This window comes from Carcharodon carcharias, chromosome 26 (genome assembly GCF_017639515.1).
Source record: "Carcharodon carcharias isolate sCarCar2 chromosome 26, sCarCar2.pri, whole genome shotgun sequence".
Lineage (NCBI taxonomy): Eukaryota > Metazoa > Chordata > Chondrichthyes > Lamniformes > Lamnidae > Carcharodon > Carcharodon carcharias.
The window spans coordinates 30,576,821-30,592,618 of NC_054492.1; the positions used below are offsets into that span (position 1 = coordinate 30,576,821).

At 40.5% G+C, this 15,798-nt stretch overlaps 1 protein-coding gene across 8 annotated transcripts in view; it reads right to left on the bottom strand.

Moving 5' to 3' along the window:
• Positions 1 to 15,798, bottom strand: part of LOC121270011 (A-kinase anchor protein 13-like) — a 394,374-nt gene that overhangs the window by 284,113 nt on the left and 94,463 nt on the right. For 7 of the 8 annotated variants that reach the window (XM_041175277.1, XM_041175275.1, XM_041175276.1 and 4 more), the window contains one exon: positions 12,402 to 12,445. In XM_041175277.1, coding sequence (XP_041031211.1) covers positions 12,402 to 12,434 — 33 coding nt within the window. In that variant the 5' untranslated portion in view covers positions 12,435 to 12,445. Of the gene's footprint in view, positions 1 to 6,201; positions 6,247 to 12,401; positions 12,446 to 15,798 lie in introns of those variants that run through there. The other variant, XM_041175278.1, reaches the window with a different exon arrangement.

The following is a 15,798-nucleotide window of genomic DNA, read 5'->3' on the forward strand; positions in this document are numbered from 1 at the left end:
CAGTGTGCATCATCCACAAGATGCACTGTAGTAACTTACCAAGGTTCCTTCAGCAGTACCTTCTAAATCCACAACCTTTACCACCCAGAAGGACAAGGGCAGCAGACACATGGAAATGCCATCACCTACTAGTTGCCCTCCAAGTCACACCATCTTTATTTGGAACTATCATGCCCTTCCTTCACTGGCTGATGCAAAAAAACCTGAAACTCCCTTCCTATCAGCACTGTGGGTGCACTAACACCACACAGACTACAACAGTTCAAGAAGATGGCTCACCACAGCCTTCTCAAGGTCAATTAGGGATGGGCAACAAATGCTGATCTACATCAAGGAGTTGTTGGGGATAGTAATCTTGGGTTTCAAAAGCCTGTAGACAATTGTCAAATGGGAGGAAGATCAAGAGAGGGAAGGAAATCCAGCTTTGAGTTCTTGGGGAGGAATAAGTTATTGTAGGAGATGAGTGCTGATTTCAGTACATATGGAATAGCAGATTGTAAGCGATGAGAGTGCAAGACTGATTAAAGGCTAAAAGGGAAAAAGAAAATCATACATCAGATATTAAACTTTTCTTCTCTCCTGACCCAGTGGGTGAGAAGCAGGTTAAACTTGAACTAAAATAAAAACAAAAAACTGCGGATGCTGGAAATCCAAAACAAAAACAGAATTACCTGGAAAAACTCAGCAGGTCTGGCAGCATCGGCGGAGAAGAAAAGAGTTGACGTTTCGAGTCCTCATGACCCTTCAACAGAACTCAAACTTGAACTACTTGTTTCTCTGTAGCACCTAAGCACTACTATTAAGGCAGCAAAACTACTTGAGTGCTCAATACTCAACTAAGGTTGATAGTATATGCCATATTGGTGGAAGTAAATCATTGTTGCTGCCTCCCCATTAGGCGTTGTATCTGACTGGCTAATTAATTTTTAGAAACCTGTCCAATGAGACCTTAAATTTACTTTCAAAAACTATGGAAGTCATTAAAGAGACATGGGGAGCTTTTTTAAAATTCTTGTTCCCAAGCATCAGCTTCTGTCACTTGAAATGGCTCATCAGTGATTTGGGCCCTTCACCCCATGCGTAGAAATCTATTCATTATTGATTGCATTCCTTCACCAATAAAGCTCAGGCTACTAGCAGTTACTCTGGAGTACAGGCAGAATGTTTATAGGAAAATTTAAGGACCTACTTTCCCACTGTAGCAGAACTCACTATAGATGCAAGGTTGAAATCAGAACCTGCAGTATGGTAGGTGCATAAACCAGCTCCCCCTCTGTAGCATTGGTACCTCTACTCACTGGCAATAGATGATATTTTAAATTCAGATTTGTTCATTGTGCGAAGAGTCCATCAGGTCAAAATTTGCACTGGCAGCATTAAAACGTCGACTGACTGCCGATGCAGATATGCCCTGCACTTGCTCAAGATGATTTGTCAATGGTGTATGAAGCAGCAATCAATTTCTAACTGCCTCACAGGCCAAGTCTCCTCAGCTGGCATCTGACACATGCCAACCAATTAGCACCAACAGCTGCATGGATACCAGCAGAGTTTGCCAGATTCAGAAATTTAAACAAATGCTGCTCTAAAAACGGCGGTGGTGCCAATTCATTTTCCTCCTCTTGCCAACTCCATCCATTTACAGGAAACAACTGCTGCATGGTTTCTGCAGCCATCAAAGAAATATCGAAGGCTTGAATTTGACACATGCGCTTTTAGAATGAGAGGGCAAAAAAAATTCCAAAAGCAATGTTTGGAGTTATACAATGTCTTTGAAGTAACATGATCTCAAAGGATCAAGCTTGCTTCTTTCTCCAGAAAATAATAATAAAGTAATATTGAAAACTTTTACAAAAAAAATTCAAGCGAGCTGTGTTAAAATGAATAAACTGTGGACAAATGTTTTTACTTTTTGCTCTGAATTGCTCCAGTAAAATAGGGCAGGGGATTTTCCATTTCAGTCCAAGCTTCTACTGCTCATGAGTACTGTACGTTATACGTCAACCGAGGTTGTGGCGGACGAGGGAGAGAAAGAGCGGGGGAGGGAACAGGTATTCCTGATATTGCACTTGATTATTACAGTGTTATACAAATTCCATTAAAAAATACAAGCAGGTTGATGGTTAGCAAAGTAGGAGCAAGAAATATGACAGAAAATTGGAACAACCAGCCCTATGAAGACAATAAATGCCAAATAGCAGTCAACTGGGATTTATATTTGGGCATATGGTTGGAAGTTCATTGCTTCATTAAAATTACCACAATATTCTCTCAATTTCCCTTGGACCTTGGAACGCTAGATGTTAAGAGTTTTTGCCTGTGGAATGTTAGTAGTCCATGTTGGTAAACCAATTCTCTCCTTCTGACCCACTTGAAGTCATCAATCCTTGATGTTGGTACTCTACATTTCACGCAAGCCGTTCCCCGTCATCACTTGATGTAACAATAGTATTTCCAGCAGATGCCACTGACAATCATCAAGAACAGAACTCTAGCCATTTTTTCCATTCCCTAGTCTGCATACAAGGCTGAATATTGCATTGTATTGTCATGACAGCTGACACCTCAGGTCAGCTTGCAAACATGGTACAGTCCTGACTTGTGCATCTCATTATATCAATGTGCGTTGCATTGATTTACCAGGGGAGGTTCTTCCAATTTGCAGTACATAGCATGGTACTCAAATTTGTGTTTCAATGGGGATGTTAAATCTCTCTCAAGTAATAATAGCCTCCATCCAAACCAATTTTGATGGTATTGGACTGATACAGATTAAACTAAAAATTGCAAAATTGGCTGCATGTATCACTTCAAGGGAAGCAACAAAAAAAAAAATAGCATTTGAAGTAATTAATACTGGACAACAGGTCCATTACTAATCTCATTAAATAGGATTAGCCAAAAAATAAATAGGTGGACCAGATCTGCATACCGGGCTACAAAGCTGAAATGTCTCTTCAGCAATATACTAGTGATATATACTGGCTGCTTTGTTTCATTTGAAGAAAATTCCTTTTGCTAAATTTTTGATGAATATATATTTAAAACTGCAGAAATGCAAATTTAGGGAATGCATCCATTTTGATAAATACACCTTTGAGGACGTATCAAATCATACATGTGGGTCATGTGCAATATTAATACCAGCATGGACCATTTTCCGAAATAGCCTGTTACTCTACTCCAGATTCTACCTCAGGTCTGTGCTCAATTTGGCCAACCTCAGCCAAGAAGGCTATCAGGAGCTACAATTTGTCTCAGAACCACCGGACTAAGGAGAAAGAGAAACATAAATCAGGCAAGGTTCCAATTGCTAGTATATGTCCAGTGCTCTCTTTTGCTTTAGATAGCACTTGCCAAGGTCAAAAGAGAGAGGATTGGCACAATTGTGAATTTTATAGATGTGTTTTCAGGATGTTGGCACGGCATTGTTCTTTGTCCCAAGAAGGTACAGGCCTGCTCGCTTTTTTTTAATGATACAGTGAGTGGCCCATTAGGTCACCTCAAAGAAGGGAGAGTCCATGGTAGCCCTGGTTCAACCATGTTAGTGGGACTGAAATCCCATAGGACGGACTTACGCACTCCAGGTTTCGACTAGGGCCATAGGACAATCTGACAGAATCACAGAATCATGCAATTGTTACAGTACAGGAGGCGGCCATACAGCCAACCACGTCTGCACCGGCTCTCCAAAAGAGCAATTCACTTAGTGCCATTCTCCCACCTTCTCCCATAACCCTGCATATTCTTCTTCATATAACAGTCTAATTCTCTTTTGAATGCCTTGATTGAACCTGCCTCCAAACACACACAGACAGTGCATTCCAGACCCTAACCACTCAGTGTGTGGGAAAGTTTTTTCTCATGTCACTTTTGCTTCTTTTGTAAATTACTTTAAATCTGTGCCCTCTCGTTCTTGATCCTTTCATGATTGGGAACATTTTCAACTTATCTACTCTGTCCAGGCTTCTCATGTTTTTTAATATCTCTAGCAAATCTCCTCTCAGGACTGTTTTCCTTGGAAAAGAGGAGGCAAACTTTTTTTTTATTCATTCACAGGATATGGGTGTCACTGGCTAGGCCAGCATTTATTGCCCATCCCCAATTGCCCTTGAGAAGGTGATGGTGAGCTTTTGAACCGTTGCAGTCCACTTTTCCATCTTCATACTTGAAGATTCTTATCCCTGGAACCATTTTCATAAATCTTTTCTGCACTTTCTCCAACACCTTCACATCTTTCCTAAAGTGTGGTGCCAAGAGCTGGACACAATATTCCAGGTGAGACTGAGTCTGAACCTGTGATCGATACAAGTTCAACATAACCTCCTTGCTCGTATACTCTATGCCCCTATTAATAAATCCCAGGGTACTGTATGCTTTATTTACTGCGCTCTCTACCTGTCCTGCCACCTTCAATGACTTATGCACATAAACACCCAGATCCCTCTGCTCCTGCACCCCCTTTGGAGTTGTACCCTTTATTTTATACTGTCTCTCCATGTTCTTCATACCAAAACGAATCACTTCACATTTCTCTGCAGTGAATGTTATCTGTCACCCGTTCGCCCATTCCACCAACTTGTCTATGTCCTTCTTAAGTTTTACACTATCCTCCTCACATTTCACATGCTTCGTATCATCTGCAAATTTTGAAATTGTGCCATGTACACCAAGGTCTAGGTCATTAATATGTATCAAGAAAAGCAAGGATTCCAACACTGACCCCAGAAGAACTCCATTACAAACCTTTCTCCAGTCCAAAAAACCTCCATTAACCACTACTTGCTGTTTTCTTTCACTCAGCCAATTTTGTATCCATGTTGCTACTTTCCCTTTTATTCCATGAGCTAGAACTTTGCTCACAAGGCTGCTGGGTGGCACTGTATCAAATGCTTCTTGGATGCCCATGTCCATCATATCAACAACATTACCCTCTTCAATCCTCTCTGTAACCGCTTCAAAAAACACCAGCAAGTTAGTTAAACGTGATTTTCCCTCAAGAAATCCAACCTGGCTTTCCATAATTAATCTGCATTTGTCCATATGAATATGATTAATTTTGTTAAATTAATGTTTCTAGAAGTTTCCCCACCACCAAAGAGAAACTGACTGGCCTATATTTACTGGGCATATCTTCAACCTTTTTTGAACTAGGGTGTAACGTTTGCAATTTTCCAGTTCTCTGGCACCATCCCAAAGTCTAAGACTGGAAAATTATGGCCAGTACCTCTGCAATTTCCACACTCACTTCCCTCAATATCCTTGGATGCATCACAACTAATCCTGATGCCTTATTAACTTTAGGTACAGATAGCCTACCCATTACCTCATCATCAATTTTAAACCCTTCGAGTGTCTGAATTACCTACTTTTTCATCATGGTCTGGGTAGCATCTTTATCCTTGGCAAAGACAGATGCAAAGTATTCACTTAATACTTCAACCAGCCCCTTATCCTCAATGCCTTCATCCCCTTTTGGTCCCTAATTGGCCCTCCTCCTCCTTTTACTACCTTTTTACTATCTGTGTGCCTAAGGAAGATTTTGGGATTCACTTTTATGTTAGCTGCCAGTCTCTTTTCATATTCCCTCTTTGCTTCTCTTATTTACTTTCCACCTCCCCTCTGATTCGATAATATTTTCTATCTGACAACTGTCATAAGCATACTTCTTCCTAATCTTAATTTGTATCCCCAGCGAACTCTGGATTTGTTGGCCCTACCTTTCCCTTTCAAGGAAATGTACTTTGACGTTGCCTGAACTCTCTCTTCATTGACATCTTCAAGGTCTTTTTTTTTTTACTGATACCAACTATTCAAAATTTAAAAACTGCTGTATTGGAATTTGAAGCCACCAGATTCTGTGAATTACTAATACAACAAAATGACCACCACACTACTGAGCCTCTCTCCCAACCAGTTTTATATTCAAATATTGAAGTTGTACTCATTTAGACTTTTATATTAAGAATGATTACTTGGCCAAGGCAATGGAGAGGAAACTGCCTGTGAAATTCAAGAGCCACTGTCCTAAGGGGAGGCAGTGGCACAGTGGCATTGTCACTAGGCTGGCAATCCAGAGACCCAGGATAATGCTCTGGTTTGAATCCCATCATGGAATTTGAATTCAATAAAAATCTGGAATTAAAGTTTTAATGATGACCATGAAACCCATTGCCGATTGTCGTAAAAACCCATCCTTACATGTGACTCCAGGTCCATAATAATGTGGTTGACTCTTAAATGCCTCTGAACAAGGGCAGTTAGGGATGGGCATTAAATGCAGGCCTAGCCAGTGAAGTCCACATCCTGTGAATGAATAAAAAAAAAATTGACCACAAAATTAGAAAGGGGGTCGGTGGGAAGGAGGAAGAGATTAAATAATATTGAACCATTTCAGATTTGTTAATACTAGAGGACTGACAAACTAATCATATCTTCTCAGGTGACATCATCATGCCAATGACTTAGGAATCGGAGGAGTGCAGTGTTGTCATTACACACCACCTGGCAGAAAGCTCCACACTCTCACAGCGACTGTGTATAGAAGCATGCCATCTGGCAAAAGGAGTACATGGGCTTTTACGACTAACAAGTGTTCCAGGATAAAGAATTCACGAGAAAATTTTCCTACCAGATCACTTGTCCTTTACCTTGCCAGGATTTGTATGTTTCGTTTATAATTATATTGTATACCTTAGAAAATATTATTCTAGAATACCTGAGACTCATATGAATTTTTAGAATGGACTAACCTGTTGATAATCAAAGGTGGAAACGTCTTTTTCTCTAAACGTGTGCTCGATTTCCTCCCTCCTCCTCAGCACCATCAAAACAAAGAACTTAAGTGCGCCACTAATTCCAGACATATAGTTGTGGGCCAGCTGTTTCACACTGGGTATCTGAGTCACACAGGCCAGAAAGGAACCAGACTCAGATTTTACTCAGTCAGCTGAATTTTTTTTTTTAACTAAGGCAGAAATTGGGGTGTTACAATGCATCATGGAAGAGAGAACGGAAAACGAGGTCCCCATTTCCGACTGCTTCAGGCACCTCCTACTGCAAAGAGAGTACACAGGGATGGTTTGTGTGCACATTTTTTGGGGGCGGAGGAGGAGATTTAGCTCAATGGGATGCTATCAGTAAATAAAGACAAAATACTGCGGATGCTGGAAATCTGAAACAAAAACAAAAAATGTTGGAAAAACTCAGCAGGTCTGACAGCATCTGTAGAGAGAAAGACAGATTTAACATTTTGAGTCCGTATGACTTTTCTTCAGAGCTAAAGGGAATTATAAATGTGGTGAAATATATACTGTTTAACGGGGGTGGGACAGGTGGAGCTGGATGAAGGCCAGTGAAAGGTGGAGGCAAAGGAGAGATTGCGAAAGATGTCATAAACAAAAGGTCAAAGGGTTGTTAATAGTGGTGGTTCTGGCTAAAGGAGGTGCTAATAGTGACATTAAGAGTGGAAAGCAGAATATGCTAATGGCCATCAGTAAATAGCCTGACAAAATCCAAATTAGGACCCAGAGGTAAAGAAAGGGATTCATCAGGGTCGGCAGTGAGAGGCTGTTTCCCCTGACTGGGGAATCTAGAACAGAGGGCCATGGTCTCAGGAAAAGGGGACAATTATTTAGGACTGAAAAGAGCCAAAATTTCTTCACACAGAGTGTTGTGAATCTTTGTAATGCTCCATTGTTGAATATATTTAAGGCTGAGATGGGCAGAGTTTTGGGATGTGGGGAACGGATGGAAAAATGGAGTTGAAGCTGAAGATCAGTCACAACGGCATTGAGTGGTGGAGCAGGCTCGAGGGGCCGTACGGTCTGCTATTCCTATTTCTTAAGCTCTTATGCACACTTAAGGTACTTACCACAGGGTGTCCACTGTCCAGAGAACTACACTCAAAAAAGAGGAATCAATTCCTCCGGGGGTGGGGGGGGGAGGAGGAGGAGGAGAGAGAAATTAATGGGTTAAAACTGCAAATTTCCCACATCATTGCCCACAGTCAGTTGACGTGTTTTGCTTTTTAAAAAAATATAAACAGGCAGGCGGCAACGGGAGACACTTTGGAAACTCACTCCCCACAGAAGCCAGCATAGATAATTCATTAGGAACTGTTAATACAGGTACAGTGTCTCAAAACCAGCAACCTTGCGACAGAGGCCATGCTGGATTTCGAGTCAGGCAGTTCAGGCAGTGAGCGGTTCAGAGCAAGCTGAGCTGGGTGGGGTCAAGGGTCACTCGGACTGCAGGAATGGGCCGGCTCGCAAGTGGCAAAGTGGACAACTGACCTGGCGCCACACCATGCCAATGCAGGGCCTAGACTAAGTGTCCACATAAGTTACTTATTTTATTTTACAATATTAAAATTGATGCATGGCACATTCTATAAGTGTCCAGGTTTCAGACAACTCCAATTTTTGGACAGTCAGATTTGAGACACTGTTCCTGTATGCCAATTTAGAATGATAGCCAAGTGACAAGTGAAGTTTGTGGACAAAGACTGCAGGTTTCACTTCAGTGTTCAAGACATTATACTGAACGGTTTCTTTGAAAATCTTTACCCAATGTTCTATAAGCTACTGTGCTTTCAATTCAATTTACTTTCACAATTTAAGAGAAGAATGATGGTAAAGACACCGAGCCCAGGATTATAACTATGATTTGAGTTCAATATAATGGTGAGTATGTGCAATTTTAATATTGAGCCGTGTAAAACACCAAACAGTGGAATTCTAGATCTTGTCTTTACAAATTCTACCATTGGACAACTCTTGTGTGCTGGATGATCTGCTAATCTAAATAGAGCACATTCAAAATATAATTCTCCAAACGATCAAAATTTCTTCAGAAACTCACTCACTAGGATTTTTCAACATTGTGTGTAACTCTCACTTTTTTTGTTGCACATCTTATCTCTTTGAAATGAGAAAGCAATTTGTTATGCATTTGTTTTTCAAGTCAAATACCAGTCTCAAATTAATACAGCGCGTTGTGTGTTAAATTACTTGGAAGCTACAAAAGGGTCCTGCAAATTTAATCCTGCTACCAATTTCAAAGCCATTCCTCCTACTCCCTATAAAAATGTAACTACAAATGTACATGCACAGCACAGTTCTGTAAACTTCCAAGACATAAAGCCTGGTTAAATGCTTGTGGACTGTGTCTTGTAGCATGTTGAGAGAGTGGCCCTCAAACAAAGCACAGAGTGGGATTGGGACCCTTGGCACAAAGTTATTGAGTAACAGAATGCTAAATGAACAGCAACCAGTTCTGCCTTACTTTCTTGCCCACACCTATCAATTGGCTAGCAAAAACAAGTCCAAGGACATATAATTTGAAACTATTAAATAACTAATGTCGGCCGATTTTGGAGGTTTTATTATGAACTCTCATTTGTGTGGGAAGCTTGCTTTGGGAATGAAATGAATGCTATGGTTACTACATGTTGCATACATAAGAGACTTTGGGGTTTTTCAATTTCCTTAAAGAAATGTAATATATTTCAAGGCATTCATTTGACTTAAACCAGCTATGTATCAAATGAAAAAAGTCAGACTGATATATTCTGGATATTTTCCAGTTACTTAAACTTAAACCTGGACCAAATATTGACCTTTGGGAGAGGAAAAAAAGTTACAAAGGTTGAATATAAAAACAGAAACTATTGGAAATGGCATTCAGATGAAGGCTGTCTGCCTGAAACACTAACCTATCTTTTGGCTTTTCAAATGCCTCTTGGATCTGTGCAAAACTTCCAGCATTGTTTATACTGACTTCAAGTATATGGACACTTCCACACTCTAGGCGAAATAAAACAATGCATTCTATGCCACTAGCTTCTCATGTCAGATGTGGCTCAGTTGGTAGCACTCGCTCCTCTTAGTCACAAGGTTCCAGGTTCAAGGCTTGAGCACAAGAATCAAGCTGACAGCCAGTGCAGTACAGAGGGAGTGCAGCTCTGTCCAAGGTGCCGTCTTTTGAGGCCTCATCTGCCTGCTCAGGTGGATGTACAAGGTTCCATGGTACTCTTCAAAGAAGAGCAGAGAAATTATCCCCTGGTGTTCTGACTAATACTTATCCCTCAATCAACATCAGTAAAACAGGTTACCCAGCCATTATCACTGCGCAGCTTATGGGAGTTTGCTGGGTGCAAATTGGCTGCTGCATTTTCTACATTCCAACATTGGCTACACTTCAAAGGTATTTCACTGGCTGTAAAGCATCTAATGGTCATCAAAGGCGCTATATCACAAACTTTTTTCTTTCCGATACAGGCCACAAAATCCCATGAGCTACAGATGGGCCACATGACCTCTATTGGCTCCATACTGGTAAAGGAAGGAAATTAATATTTAGTCTCTTTGGTATTAAAAATAGCAACATCCATCATAGAAATATCTCAAATACAGAGAAGATTTGCAACTCAGATTCAAACTTCCTATTAAATAAAGTACAGGTAAGCACCTCCCCTCCATTAATCATCTAATCTTGAATAATCCTCAGTTAATAAATGCACCAGCATGGTGCCCTATACAAACAAGGAAGAAGTTAATTGATCACGGCCAACAGTGCAATCAGGCAGCTGCAATTGGACATTGCATGTCTGGACTAAGTAGAGGAAGAAATCCAAGCAGCACTGTTGTTCTTGATCAGTAACCAGTAAACCAGAATTATTCAGGTATTGACACCGTTTCACTGGGACAATCAAACTCTTCATTTTCCCACTGTGCTGGTTAATCCACTGATCAACACATGATAATGCGAACTCCAAGATTGGAGATCACTCCCTGTAAAATATTGTCGGTTACTGTATTGGCAGGTGATGCACATCCAGTCTTTTGATCTTCATCAATACAGTGGAATGTAAATGCAGAGGGGCAAGCGGGAGCTCTTCCGGGCTTCTGGTAAGATTACTTAACAGCTGAAAGCTTTGTGCATTCACAGGGGGGTTTGAGTTGATAGCTCACTCTCTAGTGCAACTGCCAACTGACACCAAGTCTAACACAGCAAACATTAGACTTAGATCCTCCGGTCCTAAGTGGAACATTAGGCAGCAAATATTAGGGAAGGCAGGAAATAGAAAGACAGTTGGCTGAGAAAATTGAATATATGCATTGCAGGTCTTCTGGAACTTAATCTGCATTTGATTGCTCATAACTATATGAAATACATGCAATTCCTCAGTAATTCATTGCAGCTTAGATTCCAGCAAGCATGTAACGATCGTGAGCCAAATTCGATCTATCAGCACGGGTTCAGTGATTGGGGCATTTCGTTCACAGGATCCACAATATCATATTCAATTGGGAGAGTATGGGGGATAAAAGAGAAGAGAAGGGGAGGGAAAAGGACAGGATTTCCTCACAACCGGTCTGTAGCAATGCTTCAAATCATAAAAACTGAATGGGTGTCAATAAAGAGCAGGAAGGTTTTAGCCAGGAGCTCTGGTGGTAGTGAGTTAGTTGGTCATAACAGGACAGTAGTAGTGATGCTGCAATTAGTCACAGCATCACTGCGCTAAGCTAAGTTTGTGCCTCCCCCCCCAAAAAAACAACTTGGGCTTCTGTTACTGGTCACTTCTGCAATGCTCCAACTGCCCACGTGGACACTGGTTCAAGGTTTATTTGGTATGATTGAAACATTGTCCATAACTAGATATAGCCTGACACTCAGTCACTGACAAGGCACAAACACATGAGGCATGAGCAGACAGCTTCCATCCTTGTGATTGCAGCCTATTTATTATGTGCAAGCTTTATGACAGACCGAAGGAAGTTATTACTTATATTGCACCACCTTTTGTTAAAGCTTCTATTTTAACAGAGATTGTAAAGAAGGTAAAGACAATGGCTGTCATGATTCTTTTGTGTCAATCAAGATGTGGGACTCCCAGGTCAGATGCAGCAAAGGTGAAAAGCACAGTAAAATTTCCTCTACTCAGTCTGATAGTATGTCTCCTCCCCTGAACATGGAAGGGCACCCACTATAACATCAAGATGGCAACTTTCCACTTCCAGCCTCCTCGTGGTCTTTCTCAATAAGAACGCTAATTCAATATTAAATCAGAGGCAGCTCTATGCTTTGTGTCTGTGCCCACTTTATACTCAGCTGAAAATTTCCAAACTTATTTCAGTTCACTTCTTCACCGTGGCCCAGGATTGAAGCCTAGTCCCGTGAAAGAAGAATTTCCAAACCCACTGCACTACTCAATTTTGCAGGGGTATCTGCTTTTAAAACATTAACGTAACCACATGAACTCTAGTTATTTCCCAAATGTAAAAGAAGAGCTGAATGGCAGTAATGCTGATTCTGAACATTTGAACTTATCGATAGCTTCATAGCTCTGAAAAACAGTTAAGTACATTTGCTTTAAAAATGGGGTTATCATTACTTACATACAATGGAGCGTGATTTGGTGTAAGTTTCATGACACAGGATACTGTAAGTAAGAAGAAAGAGAAAATAAATGCATGGAAAGTTATTTGTTAAACCATAATGTTATTTAGTAACACATTCAGCCATAAACCACCACTTCAAACAGGAGTAGGAATTTAATCTTACTTTGTTACATTGAAAGTGCGATTATTTTACCATGTTACTTGTACCAAGTATTTATTCTTCACTGACTTTCAATAGAACTCCCTGGAGAAAGCTTCCCTACACCATATAAAAAAATCACTGCTATCCTTTAAAGTCTAAGGTGGTTTGTTCAGTTGGTAAATACAACTTAAGTATACAAACCAGGAGCTACCATGTGCAATCCCAGCTTTATGCAGAGTTAACTGATCTCGCCCAGGCAGTGCTAAAATTGGGCAAAGTGATCGCTGGGCTTAGAAATCAGAAGGTATAAGCAAATGTCCATGCACAAAGGATCAACCTTTGCTGTAGTATTCCCCCAGACCAACCTAGTTACAGCATTCCTTTATTGTTTAAAAAAAAGTGCATGGTAAATGGAGAGGAGAGAAAAAAAGGAAATGAAAAGGATCGAGGAGTAGATAAGGAGCCATGGGAGAGTTAGGAGGGGTGGTTGAAAGCTTGCTCAATAATTTGGGTTTTGAGAAGGGTGCAAGAGCTGATAAAAGGGATTTGAGGAGCCAAATCATCATCATGTAAAGGAGCCATGTCCTTGTGTTGTTGTTACCTTCTGTCATGACCTTGCAGGGGGGACATCCTGCTGTGCCCAATCAAATAACATGCTGACAAACACTGGGCAAATTCCCATAGGAGGCAGCCGGAGCCTATGAAACCCCAGTCTGAGTTAAGATCTTTCAGGAGAGCAGAAAATTGGGCAGAGAGGAGCAGAATTGTTTTTATCAAATCTGTATATCTGTCACATTAGAATGAACACTTTCTCCTTCTCCCTTATCCCAATTTACATTGACCCATTTCCTCCTGCCTTTCTCAGTCTGCCCATAAAAATAGAAACACATACACAGCTTCCTTCCACAAAACATTGTTTCCTTGACCAACAGCAATGGGACTCATAACTGGAAGAAATATGCAAGGTCAGGGTATCTTTATGAGCCACTGTCTCATTTCCTTCCCTGGATAGAATGGTTAGCTAATGATAGAATTCAAATAACACACAGTCTTTTGACTCATATATGGGGCTGTCCCTCTGATGTCAATTACATTACTGTGTATTAGCTTGCTTTAAGCTTCTCATATTAGACTATTACTTCAAAGCAAATAAGAGCAGGAGGACAAAAGCCATTGAAATTAAAGGAAAATAAATAATGCTTAAAAAGGTGATTAATGATTGCAATAAGCTACCGGGCAAGCAAATAGAATCAAAGTTACTAGGGAGGTTCAAAATTTGGTTGCATGGTAGGGCAAGCAGTTTGGAGTACTAAAGGAATGAGGTTCAAAGGTTTTTGACTTTTACTTATGTTCTGATTCCAGACTGCAGAATGACTTTGCTATATTTTTTGTTTCAAATAAAGCATTAACAACAGTTATCTTTCATAATCAGTGCCCAAGGCCAGAAAGTGTATTGTTAAACTAATTAGATTTTTTCCTTCCATTGCAAAATTTACTGTAAATAGAAAGGGGCTGATGGTTATTCTCCAAACTCATGAAGTCACATTTATGAAACACAGACAGTGACACATACACAGGCAGAGGAAACCATTGAAAAATGGAGAACATTCTTCTGCCAATTGCTACTGGTGGAATGGCTGGACAAGTGGTAGATGAAATTCAATGCAGAGGAGTGCGAAATAATATATTTTAGTAGGAAGAATGAGCAGAGGCAAAATAAAATAAAAGGGTACACTTCTAAAGGGGGTGCACTCCTAAAGGGAGTACAGGAGCAGAAGGACCCAAGGATATAGGTGCACAAACTATAGAAGGTGGCAGGGCAGGTTGAGAAGGCAGTTAATAAAGCAAATGGGATCCTGGGCTTTATAAATAGGGGCAAAGAGTAGAAAAGCCAGGACATCATGATGAATAAATGCAAAGTACTGCAGATGCTGGAAATCTGAAGTTTAATAAAAACAGAAAATGCTGGAAAAACTCTGTAGATCTGGCAGCATCTGCAGAGAGAGAAACAGAGTTAATGTTTTGAGTCTAATGTGACTCTTCATCTTCACATCTGAAAATGCCAAACGCCACTGCTTCATAAACTTTGGATTAAACTGTCTACTGCAATTAGTGTTGATATAACACTGGCACAGTCTATAGCAATAACTATTGTGCAACAACTTTGATAGAAATAAACTTATCTAATTTCAACCCTTCAACAAATAATCAGCCTACTAAAATATCAGAAACTACTGCACATAAGGAGATTGCATTTCTTAAACATTCTCCAGTAAAATTTCAGTAAAAATTTTCAGAAAATATTTGCAGATTTTGTTATGCATGAAAATGCTGTGTGGAAGTGGTGACGGTGTGGCATTCACCAGCACATGGAGTGATTGAGGTGAATGACGTAGATGCATTTAGGATGAAGTACACGAGGGATGAAGGAACATAAGGTTATGTAGTAAGGACGAGATGAAATAAGGTGTGAGGAGGCTTGCGTGGAGCATAAATATCAGCTTTGAATTGCTGGGCACAATGGCTTGCTTCTGTGTTGTAGTGCTGCCAAAAACAAAATTGCTCCCAATAACCAAAGAAAGGTGCTTGCCATATCTTCTACACACCTGTGGATTTTCAAGTTTGCCCTGTGCAGGGTACAATCCCAGGGTCTGCCCGCCCAATCTTCCATAACATAATGTCAGCGTGAAAATCAAATTGTAGAATTTTAAAAAAAATTGAAATAGCATTTTAGTAACTAAACAAATATAGGAAGATAAAGAAATTTGGCCGCAGAGAGACATAAATCTGATTACTTGGAGATCCTTTGGGGTCACCCTTGGACCTTAGAGGGTGCAGGGGCCCCACAAATGAAAACCTACGAACTGAATCTTTGCACAGCAAACATTCAAAGGCTTGGAACAGCATAAGAATTCTGACAGTTTCCTGCAAACCAATAACCAGCACAGTTTAACCAGAACTGGAAAAGGAGGGCATTGTAACCTCCTCAACTTGTCGTCTCTTCTGATCTCCACTGACAAATGTCCTACACTCTGCACGAGGACTGCAGGTCCATGGTCAATGCTCAATCTTCAGTTATCGATATTCCCAAAAGATCCATCAAGCCAAAGTAAACAGAAGATGGGAGGTGCATTGACAACCCCTCGGTGAAAATCTGCTTAGGAAGTTGCAAATGCAATCTGCTACAAACAGGATGAGAAAGAAGTATGACTGTAATAAGCAGGTACAAAACCTAATATAAAAAAAGGAAGC